This window comes from Periplaneta americana, chromosome 13, assembly GCF_040183065.1.
Source record: "Periplaneta americana isolate PAMFEO1 chromosome 13, P.americana_PAMFEO1_priV1, whole genome shotgun sequence".
In the NCBI taxonomy this organism is placed as follows: domain Eukaryota; kingdom Metazoa; phylum Arthropoda; class Insecta; order Blattodea; family Blattidae; genus Periplaneta; species Periplaneta americana.
This window is the reverse complement of record NC_091129.1, coordinates 57352621-57374599: the sequence shown is the minus strand read 5'-3', so window position 1 is coordinate 57374599 and position 21979 is coordinate 57352621. Positions and strand designations below refer to the sequence as shown.

At 39.6% G+C, this 21979-nt stretch overlaps 1 protein-coding gene across 1 annotated transcript in view; it reads right to left on the bottom strand.

Moving 5' to 3' along the window:
- The window catches only part of LOC138711631 (uncharacterized), a 233224-nt gene extending 211911 nt beyond the window's left edge, over window positions 1–21313 (bottom strand). Inside the window, exon 1 of the mRNA XM_069842762.1 lies at window positions 16840–21313. Coding sequence (XP_069698863.1) covers window positions 16840–21313 — 4474 coding nt within the window. The remainder of the gene's footprint in view (window positions 1–16839) is intronic.
- Between the last annotated feature and the right edge of the window lie 666 nt (window positions 21314–21979).

Genomic DNA, 21979 nt, shown 5'->3' with positions numbered 1-21979 from the left:
ATGACATTTAAAACAATCTATATGGCAGTGACCTCCCACTTCCCTAATCAAAACACGTCCGGCGAAGAAATTGTTCACCGGAACATAACAGACATTGTGCATTCGGCAACTGATAACAACGTTGCACGGTGACACAATTCACGTGTTCATAACTCCACACTTTTCTGGAAAACTATCTAAAACACACCAAAATGGTACATGACTTCTTTGTTGCTCTTTATTAAAGGTATAATCCTGCCAAAGTTAATGACGTGATTAACGGTTCACTCGGGATAAGTCACATCCTCTAGGCCTATAATTTTAGACTCTTATGTCTTTAACTAAGGATGATATCTTCCGTCTGTTTTCTATACTAATAATAAATCTGTAGCCAAAATTTTTCTGGTAATTTTCGTTTTCCAAAAATAATTAACATGTATAATTAACCATTCTGAAACCGAAAATCGCTTTTTTGAAATTTTTGTTTGTATGTCTGTCTGTCTGGATGTTTGTTACCTTTTCACGCGATAATGGCTGAACCGATTTATACGAAAATTGAAATCTAAATTAAGTTCGTTGTAACTTAGATTTTAGGCTATATGGCATTCAAAATAATTTATTTAAAAGGGAGGTTATAAGGGGGCTTGAATTAAATAAATCGAAATATCTCCCTTATTATTAATGTTTGTGAAAAATGTTGCATAACAAAAGTTTCTTTAAAAATGATTTCTGATACGTTTCATTCCAAGCAAAATGTTGATGGGACCAAATTGCACCAAAAACGGATGTTCTCTGAGCCAAATGATCATATTTTAATTATTTGCATGTAATAACAATTAAGAAATATGTTAAAGGAATTATCATTGCACTAAATGAGTGGTCTCTGGACCAAAATGATCGCATTTTAATTATTTAAATACAATTTAAATTAAGTGACATATTAAACGTTTTATTCTTCTATCAAACACGAATGTTCCCTGGACCAGATGTCTTATTTTAATTATGTAATTACTTTATATTTATTTCCAACAAGTGCAGCGGAGCGCACGGGTACAGCTAGTAATGTAATATATAATTGATTTTGATCCTCTGTTACTCCATATAGTTAACGAGGGAGTTGAAGAAACAGTCATGGTACACAAAAAGCAAATAAACTTCTATTACAAACCCAAATACAGCGGCATAGAGACAATTGCATAATAGCTAGAAATAAAGCTAAATCGGTCACAAGAAAAGTTTATAGAGAACGTTGGAATAAATTTGTTACAAAAATATACAACACGATGTAAATAGTAGACAAGATTTTGATATGTAAAGCCCAGAAAGATGTAACACAGATGAGCGTAATAACCCAAGAAGAATCGACTAAACACTATAAAGCCTTGGGTTTAACACTGGAACAGATATATACTGCACTCGAGACTATAACTCACAGTTGATCTGGTAAATTATGAGGAACTGGACACTTATTACCAGGCTTCGGCCTAGGGACACAGAGTAACCAGTATGAGGTTTAGAGTACACGGAGTATAAATGACGTCATGACCCGTGTGGGGTGACTGCAACAGCACAGGTGGGTCCATAATATGCATTACCGTTGTATGTATTACTGCTTGGCTACGGTACGTGTAACAGGCTTCGGCGTAGGGACACCTGATTGAAGGTTACAACTCAGATTAATACTTTAATGGTAGACATTTATTGTCTACACTAGGAATGTACTGTATATACTGCAACTGTACAGAATGAAATATATTTTGTGCCGTACTACGACGGACTGTTTACATGTTGAGACACGAAGTAACGGCGCGCTCCACCTCCCAGTCCACTCGACCAACAGAATACTATCGTCCGTGCGTTCTGAACTTCATGCGTTTCTGTGCCCAGGACCGAAGCTTGCTTATTACATAAGCAGAAAAATAACAAATCTCCACCTGGGCCAGACGGCATAAATAGGCCATATAATTTATTAAAACCTATATTAAATGTACGATCATTTCCTTTTTTAAATTAATGCTGACTAAAAGCCGAAATTCCAGAAGATTGACTCATTTCAAAATTTGTATTGTCTTAAACTGTGCGTTTTCGTCGTGTGAACTGCTACTTATGAATGCGTAGCTCATATAGGGTTCCCAGAAACAATGCAAAAAATACGGGACACTCAGCACTGATTTTAAAATTCAGCTTTGGTACATATTTTCCATCGCGCTTATCCATGTTGTCTTTGAACAGATGAAAATAATACAATTAAATAAAATTAAATATTACCCACATTATTGAAAATAAAGTACTTAAACAATAAAATGAAGAAAAGAATTGAAACTGTACTTCTTACCAAATAGTTTCACCTGAGAATGCATTATAAAAGAGTCACTCGTACAATACGTTTATGAAGAATGAATTTCTTGTAACAATTGTTTTGAAGCATTAAGTCATGAATGAAATACAACACATTCGTCACTGAAAATTGATTTGACAATAAGCATAGATTTTAATGTATTTATAGGCAACTTGTTTTTCTCATCAGTCCTCAGTAGTTCATGCGGGAGAACAATCTTTGAACATCTGCATTTGTAACAATGATTTTTTTTTTAATTTGGGAACTACTCACCAACACTTTTGAACAAGCTATCCAGACTTCACATCATAAACGTTTTGATTCAAGAATTTCACTATCCAATGTTGAAAATGTAGCGAATTCCAATGTTACCGGCAGTGATGGAAATTGATATTTATAATACAATAGCAGTTCATATTCCCAGTTTTGTTTTTTTAGACATTGATTTTTAATTACGGGACAAAATATGTCCCAGGACCTTTTTCGATACAACGGGACACCTTAACGAAAAGAGAGATATTCCCGTATTTTACGGGACGTATGGTCACCCTAGCTCATATTTCTCAAAATCGACCGAACGATTCAATGTTTCATGTATGATGTTGACATTGGACAGCAACGATGCGTGGAAGTTAGGTTCTCAGTTTCGAATTAGATCTTACGCATGGATGTTTGTTCCTTCCTCATGTGATACCAGAGGCAGACTAGGCATCGTGCTGATCTATGTCAAGGGACCTCACTATATGTCTGTCTAATGTACAGTAGTGGCAAAAAAAAAACCGGACCGACCCTTGTAGCTGATTTCAGAGCCTTGTTCACTCCAGAGCACGATAGACTGGTAACTAGACTTTGGTGGTTCGAATCCTGCCTGGAAAGGAAACTTTTTTTTTTTTGTTCCTTATTCAAATTTATTCCCAATACTTTTCGATTGCAGCGATATTTTACTACTTAGTTAATTTATTATTTCCAGAACATAAATTTTACCAGCAATCGAAAAGTATTGGGAATAAAATTGAATAAGGAACAAAAAAAGTTTCCTTCCCAGGCAGGATTCAAACCACGAAAGTCTTGGTTACCAGTCTATCATGCTCTGGAGTGAACAAGGCTCTGAAATCTGCTACAAGAGTCGGTCCGGTTTTTCTTGTCACTACTGTACATCGAAAACTCTTGTACAGTATGTTGAATTAAGACAAATCCTGCTGAAGCTTATAAAAACTCCTGGTATGTACCTATGTTTTACAATGGGTTCGAATGAATGCCATTTGTTGCTTTCAAAGAACAGTTTAGTGTAAGCGTACATGCGGGCAGATGGATATTCACGTGTTGCAAATATTGGTTTCGTTAGGATGCGAATGGACTGAGATAATTTAGGGTACAATAAAATTCACTAGTTGGTTCGCGGTAGTTAATCAGTTAATCATTTAATTAATCTGCCGACGTGTCGGTTCGTGTTTCATGCGTTCCTAACTAGTGAGTTTTCCATTTATGAATTAATCAGTTGGTGTCGAGACATTCAGCGTGTTGCACCATGTCAATATTTGTGATACGTGCCGAACAATAAAGCATCGACGACTCCCAGTGCAGAGGACGAAAGGTCAGGTAATCATGTCATTATATCATACATTCCGAGTTATGTAGTGCAGTTAGTTTTGAGGGGACAAATTTCAATTAATTACCTATATCAGGTAATTGTAATCTCCTGATTTTGCTCTCACCAATTAGCATTTTGTGATTCCATATCTTTTGCATGCACCCTTTTACCTGCGTAGATTCACCATGCCAAAGACCTGAGTTCCATTCCCAGCAACCTTTTATTATTTCGAGGTCTCCAGATATACTGCATGCAGATAGTTGGCTCAATATACCCCCCCCCCTATTTTTATATTTTTGTTGTCCCTTCAGATACCTATGTGGTCTCTCTAGATTTGTTCTCAAATGCATTTGCAGTGTCAGTAGAGACGCTGATCCGTAAAGACATCTGTCTGCAAGACAGAGTAGTCCCACTCCTGAGCTAGAAACAGATAAATGACAAATTTTGCCCGAATATTCATCAATTGAGACGGAGTTCCAAAGGAAGCTAAGTTATAGGTTTTATCATTCTTCAAGAATGCATCGTTTGCCAGGTTTGAATCCCTGAAGTTCCAATACAATGATAAGAATGGTAACCATCAGAATATCGAGAATCTTTGTGTGTATGTTTGTCGTGGTGGGGGGTTGTGTGTGTTTGTGTGCATATGGCGAGCGAGTCCTTCAGCATTCAGACCACAATAATTATTATCCAATGCGCACAACCTCCAGAGTGGAGAGTAATGTGAGTGGAGTCCTTACTTCTGGATTTCAGCTGCAAAGATATCAAAGTCATAGCTTAAGCAGTTCAGCTTCAGAGATATCAGAGCGATGGTTCAGAAAGGCATCTAACGGTAATCAGACGTTATAATTCCCCCATGTTTGAGAGTCTCGCTAAACGGACATCTTCGGACCATAACTCGAATATTATCGAGTAGTGGAAAGAGAATGTCCTCGACTGGTGCCTGTGGAAGATCATAAGCATTTCACGAGAAAAAATTAGTAAGTAATCTAATTGACCATTTCCAACGTCTAAAGTCTTAAATGAAGATGTTGGTGAAATATTATAATACTTTATACTGTTGAGAAAAACGGGAGAACTTCGGAAAAAGCCACCGGCGTGGCTCAGTCGGTCAAGGCGCTTGTCTGCCGGTCTGAAGTTGCGCTCGGGCGCGGGTTCGATCCCCGCTTGGGCTGATTACCTGGTTGGGTTTTTTCCGAGGTTTTCCCCAACCGTAAGGTGAATGCCAGGTAATCTATGGCGAATCCTCGGCCTCATCTCGCCAAATATCATCTCACTATCACCAGTCTCATCGCCGCTAAATAACTTCGTAGTTGATACAGCGTCGTTAAATAACCAACTAAAAAAAACTTCGGAAAAGCTCTTACTCTATGCTTTGTACAGCAAGCGCCCTGGTTTCTTCAACACTATACTGATACTGTTTTAATACCGCGTTTGACACAAGTTTTATTTCATTAATGACTCTTAAGTTTACCACATGTTTAACTAAATGTTAACATTTCCTGTCCCTTGTGTTAAGAGTTCAGAAATTGTTAATTCCTTAGATGGCTAATGTTTCAGATATAGAATTACTTCATTTTGACTTCCTGAATGTCACTTCTCAGAGAGAAATAAGTATATGGAGAAATTATTTTCAAAATCTACGTACGAGAACAAAAAAATTACAGAGGTACAGATATCTAAGGCTGTTTTCGAGAAAGGTTACAATACTAGATAGGAAAAAGTATCCCCTCCTATTATTGTAAGTACCTAAAAAATTGGGAATTTATGCTACAGACTCTTTTCGTTTAATTATTGGAGACAATGCTAGAGTTTCAAACGTTACTAGCAGAAGTCCTCGTAATATTTCAGCACCTACAGCAGCAATTAAACCGTGTAGCGGTAGCCTGTGTTATATCTCCTGTACTTTCTTCCATGCATCATCTTTGGATTAAATTCCTACACCATCTGTCTTCTTAAATCCAAGAGGGTTTTTTTTGTTACTATTTCTATTCTGAAAGATTTTCCTAATGTAAAAAATAGTGTTTCGATTCCTCATCATGCTTACATGGTCCATTTTTATCAGTTGTCTGGAAACGAAAGGACAACGAAATGTGTTTTGATAGATTCGAAACACTTTGAATAAACTTTCCCCACAAGTATTTTCTCTACCACAAATCATAGAATCCGCCGGGAATATAACTCTAGTCTGTGTTGAGAATTATCATCTGACTAAGCTGAACCATCTTGAACGGAAATTAAATTCGTAATAGAAACATAATTTATGTAAGTTTTTGCAAATACTCTCATTTTTCCGACTAGAATTTCATTGTTTGTTCATAATTCATACTTGACATAAGCGGTGCAGAAACCAACGGAAAATTCCACTGTACTGTTTTCCGAAAACACCTTTACAATATATTTAGCCGTGATTTGGTACCAATAAGCCAGAAAAACTGAAAGACTAGAACTTTTATTGTATTAATACATATACATTATGTTATGGTTTCGTTCCTACATATTTCTAGGAAAAAGATATGATGACAAAGCGTGTTTCCGGGGAACACTTTGTTTTCTACTCTTTTGTGCGTGTTTGTTATCTATTATTAGGCCTATCTATTATGCTTATATAATATGAGTTAGATGTATCTTGAAGCACTCCGTAATCCTCCGTAGGAGGATTGACAGCACGAGATGGTTTACTATTTAGCTACTTATTACTAATTTGACCTTCAATCTTGTTGCTTAAATGAGATACCTTGGATATCAGCTAAGCATAAATAATAATTAATATCTTTATTTATGCCTACGGGTCATCATTGCGCCATTCGTGATGATTCAGAATAAGCGACAATCCATGGAAAACGATTGCCTTAGGAATCCCGCAGAATTTATATTTCTTGTATTCTTCACCGATTTTAAGAATTATGTACAATTACAACAGTGGAAACAGAAATACCCCCAGAAAACCTGTCTCAACAACACAGTCATTCCCCACTACAAATTCTACTGAAACTCACCAACTTGAAACTAGTCCCCAACTTGAAAAGTTAACTCTCATGTCAACACACACATACGTACACTTGCCCAAAAAAGAAATGGGACAATGGAATATAGAAAATCCCAGATACAAGACCCTGCGCACGATCGGAGAACGCTGTGCATTATCAGAGAGATAACCGCGCTATTAAACTTAGCGTTTCCATCACCAAGAGCCGTCCCATTCTCTTTTTTTGAGCAAGTGTAACATACATACATACATACATACATACATACATACATACACGAAGGTTGAATTGAATTGAAAGAGGAGAAGTGGGAGGAAAAATTTAAAAGGTACGCAAAACGCGTCCTCGCAAAGGGTTCGGGGCTGAAAGAAACAGAATATGTGAGCTCCAAGCCTGTTGGCCACTTGTCTCACTCCGGTTTACGCTGCTCCACTGAAGGAGCTCTAGAAAATTTTGAAGGGGGAAAGCCGAAAATGGACGTACACATTCAGACACACAAACACACACATACATACACAAGATCTTCCTATTGTATTGCCTAAATTTTGCTTATTTTACTCAAATGTCTTTCAACGTTACGTAGGTTGTCTCAATGATTAATTAAGGTTGTTACACATATATTTTGTCGTGGAAATAGAAACAGTTGTGTTCACGTTAATAATTATTTGAGAATAGAAATACTCTAATTATATATACACACACATATATATATATATATATATATATTATACATACACACAAATAGACTATATATTTTTTTAAATTACAGATGATTTCTATTCTCAAATAATTATTAAGGGGAACGCAACTTTTTTTTTCTTATTTCCACGACAAAATATAGTAGTTTAGACCTTGGGCCTGTCACATAGCCGGTCCTAGTTAAGCATGGGGTCGTTCATTGAAAAAGAAATCATAATGGCACTTGAGACGGACAAGATAGCCGTTGGAACTTTTCTTGGAGGTTCTCCCGTTTCCTCAAGATAGATAGGCCCTATCAACATCATTCCGTCCGATCTCCATTCCATTATCATTCCATAGCATTCACCGATCGCTGACTTGCGACTCACGGAGGGGACTAGTCTAGGAACGAGTGGGGTTACCTGTTCGAAAAGTGGATACTGAGCGAACCTTAATGTAGTCAGCTGGTGTAAACTCGGTATCCGCCTAGCTGGAGGATATAGTCGGTACAAGGTAACATGAGGTTTTTCCCCGTAACTTGTTCATCTGCTTAAATTTAGTGATTTACTAGCTATTAGGTTCACTTCACTACTGGCAACACTTCCTCGAAATACACGTAGGCCTGGTAGAGCGCCTTCTGTGCCCGAGATTGCGGGTTTCATCCCGGCTGAGGTCGACAGCATAGTGATCTTAAATGCGACAGGCTCATGTCAGTAGATTTACTGGCATGTAAAAGAACTCTTGCGGGACAAAACTCCGGCACACCGGTGACGCTGATATAACTTCGGCAGTTGCGAGCGTCGTTAAATAAAACATAATTTAATACACGTATGATGCAGATATCATGATAGTCATTTTGTAACTGATAAGTTGGCACAATATGAGATACTACTATTCAGGCGAAAGAAGCTATTCTAACCAATTTTATTCAGATGCCAAATTGTGTGTACATTTTATAGCGTAATTATAATATAATGTATTTCGGAAATATAATTATTATTCCTTAATATAGTGAGTTCTATGTGAAGTTATTGTTTTCATCACATCACATACAACTTTGTACAGTAGTGCTTTAGGTTCAAGGTTGGTAGCATTGAAGTGCCGGCCATCTTTGATATTTGGTACCTCACTGTATACTGTTTTGACTATAAGCGCAATAGATCTACTACGTGCTTACCATCCAATAGTAAAGTGCTTTCTCCTTGTTTTCCTCTTTATTTGCCAATAAAGGTGACTATACCTAGCTTTGAAGTGTTCGATGCTTCTCTATTGAAGTCCCAGTGAAGTCGTAAAACTTACTATCTCCATTTTAATATATTTTCTGTGTCATTGCACAATTTATGTCTCTCTGTACTAGGCATTTATAACGAAATGACGGAAGATTTGAAATATTGCCAGTAGAAACGGGAGTGTCCCAAGAAAGTTGTCTTTAACCACAATAAATTATCTTGTAATTGCAAGAATATAAAGCCGGATCTGCGACGTGAAAGTCTACTCTTCACGAATATTTACTTAATACACCACAGAAAGCCATACTGACAGCAATAAACAAACATTTCTATATAGGTTTCGAATTTATTTCAGTATTTCGAGAAGTAAAAACAGTGCCTGTACAATAGTCACCCATAGAAAAATTTACTGAATATTCCAAAACTTGACGCAATATTTTAGTCTACAGTCAAAACTCAGGTGAAAATGTAAAATAAGTAATACTCCGAGTGACAGTTTGCAAGCTTTTTATTTTAACGACTCAGCCTCTGCTGGCCTGGCTAGATGGAGTCTTACTATGTAATCGTAGGTCTACGTTTTTTTTATTTTAATTGCTTTTTACGACACTTTACCAACTGTTAGGGTTATCTAGCGTCTGAGTGAGATGAAGGTGACAATGTCGGCGAAATGAGTCCGGAATTCAGCGCCGAAAGTTACCCAGCATTTGATCTTAGTGGGTTGAGGGAAAACACCGGGAAAAACCTCAACCAGGTAACTTGTCCCAAACAGACGTAGGCGTACTGACGTCTAGTTTTATACCGGGCGATTCAATAAAACCATGCAAAAATTAAACAGGAAATAGAGGATGTTCCAATAAACTTTAATACCTACATGGAAAACTTAGGGTCTGCGAAGCCAGGTTAAAGCAATACTGCTCCATCGCACTGTATTGTGATTAACTCTTCGAATGGTATGAAAGGGTCTGTCGTTGACTCAGCATGTTTTTCATGTGACAGTGTAAATATGATAGAAACCCCTTGTGGACGAGAGGTCAATAAGCAAAACATAATGGATTGTCTATATTACATGTAAGTAATAAATGTCCCAAAATAAATGTAAGTACAGAGTTATTATTATCATATGTCCCAGAAAAGAGCGGCCGTTTCTGCAGTGCAATCGAGCTCTAATAGCCATATGACATTCAGTGTGCTTAGAAGTCGTGTAATGAAACTCTCGATTCGAGTGTCCAACCTTAGTGTATAAAGTTTAGTGATTATTATGTATTTAGGTAATGCCTAGCAACAAATTCTCACTGTGTGAATGTGTGTATATGTAGAGTAGTGGCAAAAAAAACCGGATCGATGGAATAATCAAAGTCCCCGAAATGAGCCACTGCGCATGCCACGCCCGCATTCACATGATAGCGAGTAATCTATTGAAATTGTTGTAGTTTCGATTGCTGACGTAGCCCATTTCGAAAGCCATTAAAAAATAAGCTGGTAAAATTCATGTTCTGGAAATAATAAGTTAATTAAGTACCTGAGCCATTCAATGAAGACAAAAACAGTATCCAGCTGCGTGGCTGTTGTTCAACTGCACAGTTGGTTTCGGGTCCAAGGAATATGCACCGACGATCTGGACTGAACAAGGCTCTGAAATCAGCTACAAGGGTCGGTCCGAGTTTTTTTTTTTTTTTTTTTTTGCCATTACGGTACAATATGTACATAAAAGGCAGAAGGTCGTGTGCGAAAACAAGACGAAAATTTCGAATAAAGTTTCCAAACAGACCCGTGCCTTCTGCCAAAACAATTAGACGACTCGCTAAAAGATTTAAAGAAACAGGCTCAGTGAAGAATCGAAAATCAAGCAGAAAACGTAGTGTTGTTATGCATAACGATTGTCAGTTTATTTCCAACAAGATTCCGCCACTGCTCATACAGCTGCAGTGTCAATGAGGGAATTGAGGCGTATTTTCGTTACGAGACTAATCAGTAATAATTTGAGGCCTCCTCGAAACCCAGATATAACATCCTGTGACTTTTATTTATGGGGAACTCTAAAAGGTAGGGTTTATAGGAAAAACCTCATTCTGTAGATGAACTAAAAGACTATATACGAGAAGAAATCCAAGCTATCAATGATGTGGAACTTAAGAATGTTGTTCATTCGTTTATCAGAAGATGTCAGTTGTGTGGCGGCAAACGAGGGGCCATTTTCAGCAATGACTGTGAGCATGGTAAGTCCAAATTATTGAACATTTATTGTTAGTACTGTTATATATTGGAGAAGCGCCGAAGAAATGGTTATGCACTCGGAGGAAACCACGCAAGGCGCTGCCGGCCGCTTTTTTCTGGGACGTATGATGATAATAATAACTCTGTACTAAGTGTAAGTAATAAATGTAAATATTAAATGTAAAATTAAAAACATTAAATCACATGTTTGAGATGGGCAGAGCAAGTAGCTTGGGTGAACCCAGAAATGCATATAGAGTATTAGTTAGAAGACCTGAGGGAAAAATACCTTTGGGGCGGCCGAGATGTAGATGGGAGGATAATATTAAAATGAATTTGAGGAAGGTGAGATATGATGTTAGGGACTGGATTAATCTTTCTCAGCATAGGGACCAATGGCGGGCTTATGTGAGGGCGGCAATGTGCCTCCGGGTTCTCTAAAAGCCATTTGTAAGTAAGTAAATATTAAATGTAAATACTAAATGTAAATAATAGGTGTACATAATAAATGCATATATTAAATTTAAATACTAAATATAAATATTAAGTGTAAATAGACCTACTATAGAAAATAATAAGCATGTTTAAACCCACATCACCTTAATCTGGATTCGCAGACCCCAAAAAATAATCAGTAAGGCATCCCCTACATCCTGTTAATTTTTACACTGTTTTACTGAATCACCCGGTATATTCCAAGTACACTAGAACCATTTTCTTCTAACACTTATATTCGTACTATACAGAGTGTTAAAAAAAGTATTAATATTACTCACAACTTCTCAAATTTTAATTTTACAAAAAGAATTTATGCAAAAGTTGTTTGAGATAAACCATACAATATGATACCAGTGTTCGAAAAAAAGTTAGTTATTCAGGCATAGAGGGTGTGGGAGTGAATTTTATTTTTTTAAATGGCACCCTATATTAAAAATTATATATCCCGAATCTTCATTAAATTTTACGTATGAATGTGTAGAAATTTTACCCATTCACCCGTTTTGGTCTTTTAACTATTTATTAAACTTGTTTCGTGGACTTCAAACTTCATACAATTAAGTATGTAAAATCATGTTAAGTAGACCATGAAACTAAACAAAACACTATTACTAACCAAACTTTACCAAAGATGCTCAAAATGAGAACCATTCACAGTCAAACAATGTTCTAGTCTATAACGAAAACTGTTCATTGTGATATGAGATGGAACACATCAGTCATGTAACTGTGAGAAAAACAATGGACTGTTTTTGTGATAGATTGGGACATTGTTTGGCTGAGAATGGTTCTCATTTTGAGCATCTTTGGTAAAGTTTGGTTAGTAATAGTGTTTTGTTTAGTTTCATGGTCTACTTAACATGATTTTACATACTTAATTGTATGAATTTTGAAGTCCACGAAACAAGTTTAATAAATAGTTAAAGGACACAAAACGGGTGAATGGGTAAAATTTCTACACATTCATACGTAAAATTTAATGAAGATCCGGGATATACGTACTTACTTACTGGCTTTTAAGGAACCCGGAGGTTCATTGCCGCCCTCACATAAGCCCGCCATTGGCCCCTGTCCTGAGCAAGATCAATCCAGTCTCTACCATCATATCCCACCTCCCTCAAATCCATTTTAATATTATATTCCCATCTACGTCTCGGCCTCCCCAAAGGTCTTTTTCCTCCGACCTCCCAACTAACACTTTATATGCATTTCTGGATTCGCCCATACGTGCTACATGCCCTGCCCATCTCAAACGTCTGGATTTAATGTTCCTAATTATGTCAGGTAAAGAATACAATGCGTGCAGTTCTGTGCTGTGTAACTTTCTCCATTCTCCTGTAGCTTCATCCCTCTTAGCCCCAAATATTTTCCTAAGCACCTTATTCTCAAATACCCTTAACCTATGTTCCTCTCTCAAAGTGAGAGTCCAAGATTCGGGATATATAATTTTTAATATAGGGTGCCATTTAAAAAAAAAATAAATTTACTGCCACACTCTCTATGCCTGAATAACTAACTTCGAACACTGGCATCATATTGTATGGTTTATCTCAAACAGCTTTTGTATAAAACTTTTTTTTTTGTAAAATTAAAATTTAAGAAGTTATGAGTAATATTAATAATAATAATAATAATAATAATAATAATGATTTATTTAACCTGGCAGAGTTAAGGCCATACGGCCTTCTCTAACACTCAATATATTATATATATTTTTAACACTATGTATAAGCTACATTAAATAATAGCTGGACGACATCTGATTCTGTATAAATGTATAAACTTTATTCTCATTTCTTTACGGTACTGTGTTATTATTGTGTATTAAGTGCTTAACTGTTTCCTTGAACGTAAACATATATTTCAATTCAATTAAAGTTTTGACACTTTTACCGCTTTTCTTTTCTTTCTAGTTGTATATTATAACCTTAGCAATTTTAAACTGTTTCCAGCAAGTAAAGGAATAAGTATGCCTATGATACTGATACCACACACAGTAGCGACAGACCGTGGTTTGTTCGGTTTCTGGCCTTGATGCTTATTGGTTAACTTCAAATGAATATAACTTCAAAATTTTAACATGTAGAAAATCACCTGTTTCAAATTTCTGCCTCGGTTTAATCGCTTTTGAAAATTATGTACAATACTCGTAGGCCTATTCCTACACATTACGCAAATTTACAACGATAAAATAATTTAGAATCACATTACCAGAAATTACGATAATATAAACACACAGAGAGAAATATTTTATACTCGTGTGTGTTGACACTGTTGTATGCTTCCTTTTGTGGCTGTACCCGAAGTGTGAAATGAAAAACCGTTGTATTTATGCGGTACAACCTGTATCTTACACCCACGTGCACACAAATAAGAATGTTACGACTAACTGCAAACTACTGTATGAACAAGGACTTAACTAGATTGCTATTTTTGTAGCATACCAAGGACATTCTTGGTCTCTGCTTCTATTGCTATATAATAAACATACATTCCATGAATTTCTTAATGACACTGTGACCATGTCTGTATCCGTTGATTAGGCAACAGAGGCAACACATGTTGTTTGTGATGCCATTGGAACTGGGTTTTAAAACTAGGCTCGAACATTCATGCCGCATTAGCATTTGGTTCATTTCCAGGAAGTTTACGGAACACATACCAAACATCCGTGATTTGACTGTAAAGTTTTAGATGCAACAAGACGAATCCGCACGAATTCAAAAAGTAAAAGAAAGAAGGAAGGCATGAAGAAATAATTAAATGAATGAAGGAAGGAGAATAGAGAATATAAGTAAATAAAGAAAGATGAAAGTATTAAATAAAAATGAGATGAATGAAATGCGAAAGAGAATAAAAGTGAAAAGAAACAAGTTAACAAAGGGAAAAGGAGCAGAAATGAGAATAGTGAAGGACTAATATAAGAACAGAATATTCATAGAGACGAACAGATTGATAAGGACAGAGATAGGCGAACAGGCGAAGAGACGGGCACACAGACAGAGATAGAAGAAGTTGTGGAAACCAAAATATGTAAAAGATAATAAAGAAAATTTTAAATTGCATTTTACGATCCCATGAATCCCTGAAAGCTCTTACGAAATACATGTCGACGACAGACTTGTTCACACCGTCACGATTCATTATCTTCTCTCATTAAATAAAGAAATGTATATCGTAGTTCACAAAAACCAGTTTGCATATTTGTCATCTACTCAACTTCTCATCTTGATGTGCCGCATTTGAGAAATTCGGAAGTACATCACAATTTTTCTCTTCTCTGAACCAGACCGATTGCATTCTCGTACTGAAGATACCCTATCCCTCTTTTACACCTGTCTGTTGACATTTTTATTGATGGCACACAACTTTTCTTATATAATTTACAACGTTTTCTGACATCTCTCAATTTTATCTCTCCATGAGAACAAAATTTGGGAAATGGGGCTGCAGTAGTTTTTCTGGAAAGTACCGGGTTCGACTCGATAATATTCCTTAAGAACTACACTTGAAGGGGCCACGACTTTCTATCGCTTATCATTTTCTGGAAACCTAAATAAAGCTGTTAAGAATGAAAACGAACACAAAAGTGATATTTCACAAACGGACGTTGACCTGATGGTTGACAACTGGATTGTCGCTGGTTTGTTTCCTGACCGTTGAACTTTCAGTGACGGTCGGTGTTGTAATTGGGAAGCGTTACACTAGTACAGCGCGATAAAACCAGACTTTTAGTTAGCGAACATTTGAATTATCTTTGTTACTTTCACTACAGGTGATAGAACTGTTATATTAAAAGAGACAGTGGCACAGAAAGAAAAAGAAAAAAACCGATAAGAAAGAAAGGGAAATTGGAGGAAAAAGCAAAGGAAATAACGAATGGAACATAGCAAAGAAAGAATGGAAGGAAATAAATAAATAATAGGCCTAAGTAATTATATATAAAGAATGGAGAGGAGCGAGCAAATAACAAGAGGAATCAATAAAGAAATAATGGAAAATGACAGAAAGAAAGACATTAAGAAAACAAAGTATAGGGAAAATCTACGAAAGAAGAAAGATAAAAAATATAAAAGAACAACAAAGGAAAAAGGCAAAAATAAGAGCGGGTAGCAAAAAAAGGCTACTTAAAAATGAAAAAGAAAAGAGAATAAAGGGAAGAAGATAAAGTAAGAAAGATGACATGACAAGGAGAAAACCATACATTACAATTAAGAAATGAATTATGAAAGAAATGAAACTTGAGACACGAAGAAGTAGGAGGAAAAATATAACATAATGAAATTACGACAAAAAGAAAGGAAGAAAGAGATGAAGATAAAGACTAAATGAGAATTAAAAAGAAAATATAGGCTACACATAGGCCTATAATACATATACGAAACATTAAATGTTTTCCTTCAGATTCCTTATTCAAAACTGTCTATGCGCCGCCGAGCGGTTGACGACTTTGCCTTTCACATCACACTGTTCGTTGCGTAAGGCTCTCTGATAATATCATCCACTCTGCACCACGCCATGAGAGCATTTAAACAGACTGAGACCATTCCACCCCGATATCCATGTGGAGTAGAAGTTGGCGGGCGACGTAAGGTACGGTTGATGAAAACATAAACATAGGATTCGGAATATAGGCCCTTCCCTATCCTGACATGCCAATACTGCGGCGAAGTTCTGATTCTTCAACTAAAAACGTTGCAAATATGTTATTTCGCGATGCTTCTCCCTTACATGGGCTACCAAGCAACTAGAAAATGCTCCAGTTTCGTTCTCTACGTGTTCGTATCTTACATACAGAAAATTTGAACTTTCCCGCAAAATCGTAATTATGTCTTGATGTGACTCTATTTAAGTTTCTCAGCCGTTGCGAGAGTTAGATATTGACTCTGATTGGACTGTGAAAACAGCTTTTGGTATTTCATCCGTGTGTTATTTGATTTCTTCGACTTTGCAGACTACTCACAATCCGAAACGTCGGAGGAGTCAAATCGCAAATCACGACTGGAATACCAAAATTTTCTTTTCCAACTTTTCAGCCGTTATCTTGCAAGAAATTAAATGAAAGGACGCCCTGTTCTTTGACATGGAAACACGGCAAGAAAAATTGGTGTTTAATTCTTCGCAGTGTCTTCCTGGGAGTGCGCAAAAATGAGAGAGCGATTTGCAATTTTCCTACCAGTAAGCGCACGTTGCATCGGTAGTAGCTGACAGAGAAAAAGGCACACGAAGTGTTAACATCGAGCCCGATAGGGGCTCCTATCATAAGACACAAGGACAAGAGCACAACCCCGTTACCATAGAAGAACATATCACTGCACTGTCACACACCTGGCAAAACCTGCACGGCACCTCCGGGCGGCTGCACGATGCGCCTGGTAGCTGGAGGCGGCATACCGACGAGGGGCGTCCTCACCGCCCCAACAACGGGGGGCCTCATGCGACCCATCTCGGCGGACGCGCCGCACGTGCAGATTTCCTCCTCGTCTTCTTCCATCTCCTCATCCTCCTCATCTTCCTCCAGATCCTCTTCTTCCTCCTCTTCCTCTTCCTCCTCGCGTATTAGGATCACGTAATCGGCATCGAAGAACTTGTTCTTGGACTCGTCGAACTGCACGCGGTGCTTCTTCTTCTGCGGTGCGGGTTGTGGGGGCGGTGGAGGCGGCGGCGGCACCGGCGCGGGGACGGGCGCCTTGCCGCCGCCCTTCTTGTGGTGCCCGCCACTGCCGGTCCGCTTGAGCACCGACTTGAGGATGGAGCGCGCCGTGGAGTGGTGGTGGTTCACGTGCCCGTTGCAGTCGGGCGCCGCCCCCGCCGCCGCCTCCACCACGACGTCCGTGGCGTCGCTGTCGCTGGGCTTGTTCTTTTGCCGCATGGCATCACCGCACCTGTTGCCACTGCTTTGTGCTGGGTCCCTAGGGACGTCGCGGCACTCCCCAGGGACGCGGCTCGCTTCTGTACGTCCACTCGGCGCGGCGCCCGGCTCGAGACTGGCGCCACCTCCGTTCCGGCGGGTCGATACGCGCGCGGCCGGCTCGTGCGCCGTCGCCGTCATGGCCCCCTCTATGTCATCCACCACCATGACCACCTCTGTGTCACACACTCCTGTCGTAATGGCCTCCTCCGTGTCACTTCCTCTTTTCAGTATCGTGGTCCTCTGTATGTCACTCGCTGTGGTTTTATTCGTGTCTATGGTCCCTTCTGTCCCACTCACATTGTCCGTCACGGTCCCCTGGAAATCGTCAAGTTCTGTTGCATTTTCTGTCTCTGTGTCATTCACGACTGTTACGTTACCTGTATCCACGGCCCACTCCACTGGCTCTACTCTAGAATTCTCCCGCATGTTTTCCCGCTCTCCGCTCACTCCTGATACAGTGTATGGCTCCATGATCCATTTCCTGTCACTCACTACATTATTAACTGCAATGTATCCGTCTCTGTCACTCATATCGTTTGCTGCATTGTTGACTACTATGATATCCTGCACGTCACTTAAAATTGTAACTTCATTCTCTATTGTTGTGTTATTTTCTGCTGCCACTCCACTCTCCGCCACGGGCAGCTGTGTGTCACTCGTTGGATGTTCTATTGCGGTCTTCTGAATAACATTCACTCCAGCCGGTACCTGCGAATCACTCACTCCTACCGTCACACTTTTTTGCTTATCACTTACTTTTGCCACCACGGCCTTCTGTCTGTTACTTATTTCTGCTGTTTTCTCAGCCTCATCAATGTCACCTAGCCCTGCTCTTACGACCGCCGGTGTAACCGTCGCTTTTTCTACAGTCAAAATCGCTTTAGTGTTACTTAGCGCCACTGCAGTTATGGCCTCCTGCGCATCGCCCGCTTCTGTTATCAAGACCTTCTGTGTGTCACTTTCCCCTTCTGTCACTGCGCCCTGCTTTTCGATTACTGTTGTTACCGGCCCAGACTCCTGTGTTGTACTCTCCTCCACTACATTCACAGCCACATTTGTGTCATTTATACCTGCTATCGTCACAAATCCCGGTATGTTATTTAGCCCTGTTGCTACTCTGAACTCAGATCTATCTCTTAGCTCTGCTGTGTCACTTACCCCAGCTTCCGCCACAAACCCCGGTGTGCCACTTTGCCCAGCTTCCGTCACGAAACCAGATGTATCACTTAGCCCTGCCGTCGTTACGAATCTCGGTATGTCACTTAGCCCAACTTCTGCCACAAACCCCGGTGTGTCACTTAACCTAGCTTCCAAAACCAACCCAGATTTATCACTTAATTCTGCTGTTGCCACGAACCCCAGTGTATCACTTACCCCAGCTTCTACCTCAAACCCCGGTGTGTCACTTAACCCAGCTTCCGCCGCGAACCCAGATATATCACTTAATCCTGCTGTCGCCACTAACTCCGGTGTGCCACTTACCACAGCGTCCGTCACGAACGCCGGTATGTCACTTAGCTCTTCTGCCACCACGAATCCAGATTTATCACATAGCCCTGTTGTCACGAATTCTGGTGTATAATTTGGTCCTGTTGCCGCCACGAACCCGGGACTGTCAGCTAGATCTGGTATTTCACTTTGCTCTGCTGCCACCACAAACACAGGTGTTTCACTCGGTCCCTGTGCGCCACTCGCGTTCCACAATATAAGACCTTCCGTTTGTGTGCTCTTGTTCACAGTATTTCCCCGCGCCACCACGTGGTCGCTCGAGGTTACGTCGTCTTCGGTAAGCGCCGCGTCGAGCGCAAGGTCCGCTATGACTGCGGCTGCACCACCGCTGCTCAACACCGGCCCAGCGTCTCCAGCACTACAGTCATACGCGCCCGCCCACGTTACAATACTGCCGTCATCCCTGAGGGGCTCTTCCACGGAGTACAGAGTCCCCATTGCATGTTGGCCTGGTTCTAACTTGCGCGCCAAGCGAGTGCCGATCGCATACTGCCGCGGTCGGTGGCAGGTCTGACACCGCGGAGGAGAGAGGGGGCGGAGCACCCGCAAGGTGCTGGCCAGACCCTTCCTCAAGGCCGCACTTACGCTCGCAGGCGAGCTCTCCTCCGAGACACTTACTGCGTCCCTGAGGGACAAGACGCCGAGCACGCGGAAATCGTCGTCTACGATGAGTGCGCCGATCACGTCTAGGTCTCCCGCACTGACTGACACGTCCGTCCTATGAACGCTAATCGACTTCTCCGGCGGCAACGCAACAATTCGGCTATCAGTCTGGACCACTTTGTCACTAGTTACACTAACGTCGTCTCTTTGCACGCAGCTCTCAACATTCGGTGTTCTTGTTAGCCCGTCTTCCGCTTCCACGACATCGTTGACCGAAGCATTAACCGGCCGGTCACCCACAAAAACATGAATTTCTACCTTTACCTCCCCAGCACTAACTTCAGCAGTCCCGACACTTAATCCTATTGTAAATGCCGATGTACAGCCAGTTGCATTAATCCATTCACTTTCGCCTGCTAGTGTACTTTCTTCTAATGCTTCAGCACTCGGAACAACATTGTATTCTGTCCCATTAACGCATGCACTTCCACTACCATTGTCTATATTAACACCAAGAGATGGAGAATGCTGTACGGCGCTGAGTGTTACTCCAGAACCTCCACATTCCTCTTCACTTTGAACACTAACGCCTGCAGAGGCCTTCGTCGTACTAATTAGATGGGGTTGCAGCATTCCAGCAAGTTCACGGTCGGGCGATCTTCTTGACCCCCGCGCCGCCTGTTCCGTTTCCGGTTGCATGCGGAGGAAGTCTCCTCCTCGGGTTCCCACGCGCGCACCCCTGTCTTCGGCTGCCATTGTCCCCGACACGGTCTCTGGACACTCGATACTCACAAGTGACCTGCGAGGCAAAAACTCGCTGTCCATAACGACATTCTCACCTTTGGCTGTTCCCTGATGTCCTTTTTTGTGTTCCTCCGTAGTCATCACGATCTCCTCTACCTTTTCCTCTTTCATTAACTTTCTTTCTAGTTCGAAGTTAATCTCGGCTCTTTCTTTTAACAGGCATTCTTCCTTTACCATTATACATTCGCTTTCTTTTGTTTTTGCCTCTAGTACATTATTCTCTGGAGTAACGACTAATGCTTGCTTGAGCTTGACCTCTGCTATACTTGAATCATTGTTTTCACCTACATTATAATTGCACCCTTTCTTTTTCGAAAATATTCCCAGTACTTCGTCCGAACTATCATCACTTACGTTTGTAAGACACTCAATTTCATCAATATTAAAAATTTTAGATCTTTCCAGTTCTTCGTTTTCTCTTGTTTTGTGAAATTCTCTTTTAGATGTCATTGAAATAGCTGCCGCATTCACATTACTGGCGGTATGAATGTCTGTTCTATATTTTTTTCTTTCTGATTCTGAAATTTCTATATGTGCATTATCTGCTACCTTCTGTTGTTCACTTTTTCTTATCACTGAAACACTTATGATATTTATCGAACTATCATATTGCATTTCATCCTCTTCCTCAGACGCTGTTATGGTTTCACCTATAAATTCACTTTGAACTATTTCTTCGGAACTTCCTTCTTCTGTTTCTGCAGTAGTTACAGCCTTCTTGCCGTTAGAATTCTGAAATTGTGTCTGATGTGCATTTGTATCACTTGTGTTGTCTTCTCTTACCTTCTCTTGTCCTCTTTCTTGCGAGATCTCTTCTTCCTCGTCATTGACCATTGCCTCCAAGTCTGCTAGGGGCGCCCTAGGACTAAGGGAATCTGAGGAAGAGGAAGTGGAGTCCCTGGAATCCCAAGGCGCGTTAAGAAGTTCGTCCACCAGATCGCGCATCTCGTGGCCATGTGACAGCGTCGCCATTGTTCAGCTTCTGGAGAGTGATACAAGGGTAATTGAAAATACACGAAACGGAGATTAGAAAAAAAACAAACCCCAAAAAAATTCTTCTTATGGCTATGAAATTTACTAAGTATTTGTGTATTTCGTCAGACATATAATTTATATGGCTCTAACGTTGCTTGTTAAATATATTCTGATTGCAAATTCATAGTATTAATGTTGTCCATGATATTATTGCAGTGCTAACATTTGTCACATAATATGATGCTGCAAATAACAGATAAAATGTCATACATAAGTCGGGAAAATTAATAGATTTCAGCTTTTACACGTTAACCGATGGTATGGTACAGTGTCTTTTTGTTTTCAGGGTTCTCTTTTAGATAATTTGAGAAACCTCATTTCTGTTTAAAGTTCTTATTAGTAATGAATCCAGAGAGTGGTTGGGGAGGGGGGGTGGAAATATCTCTCCTGCGGAGATTTCAGACCTTTTTTTGACTAAGTAATATAATTTACACAAAACAACACTAAACATACATACATACATACTGTACATACATACATACATACATACATACATACATACATACACTCAGTACATACATACATACATACGCACATACACGCATACACGCATGCATACATACATACACACATACATACTGTACATACATACATACATACATA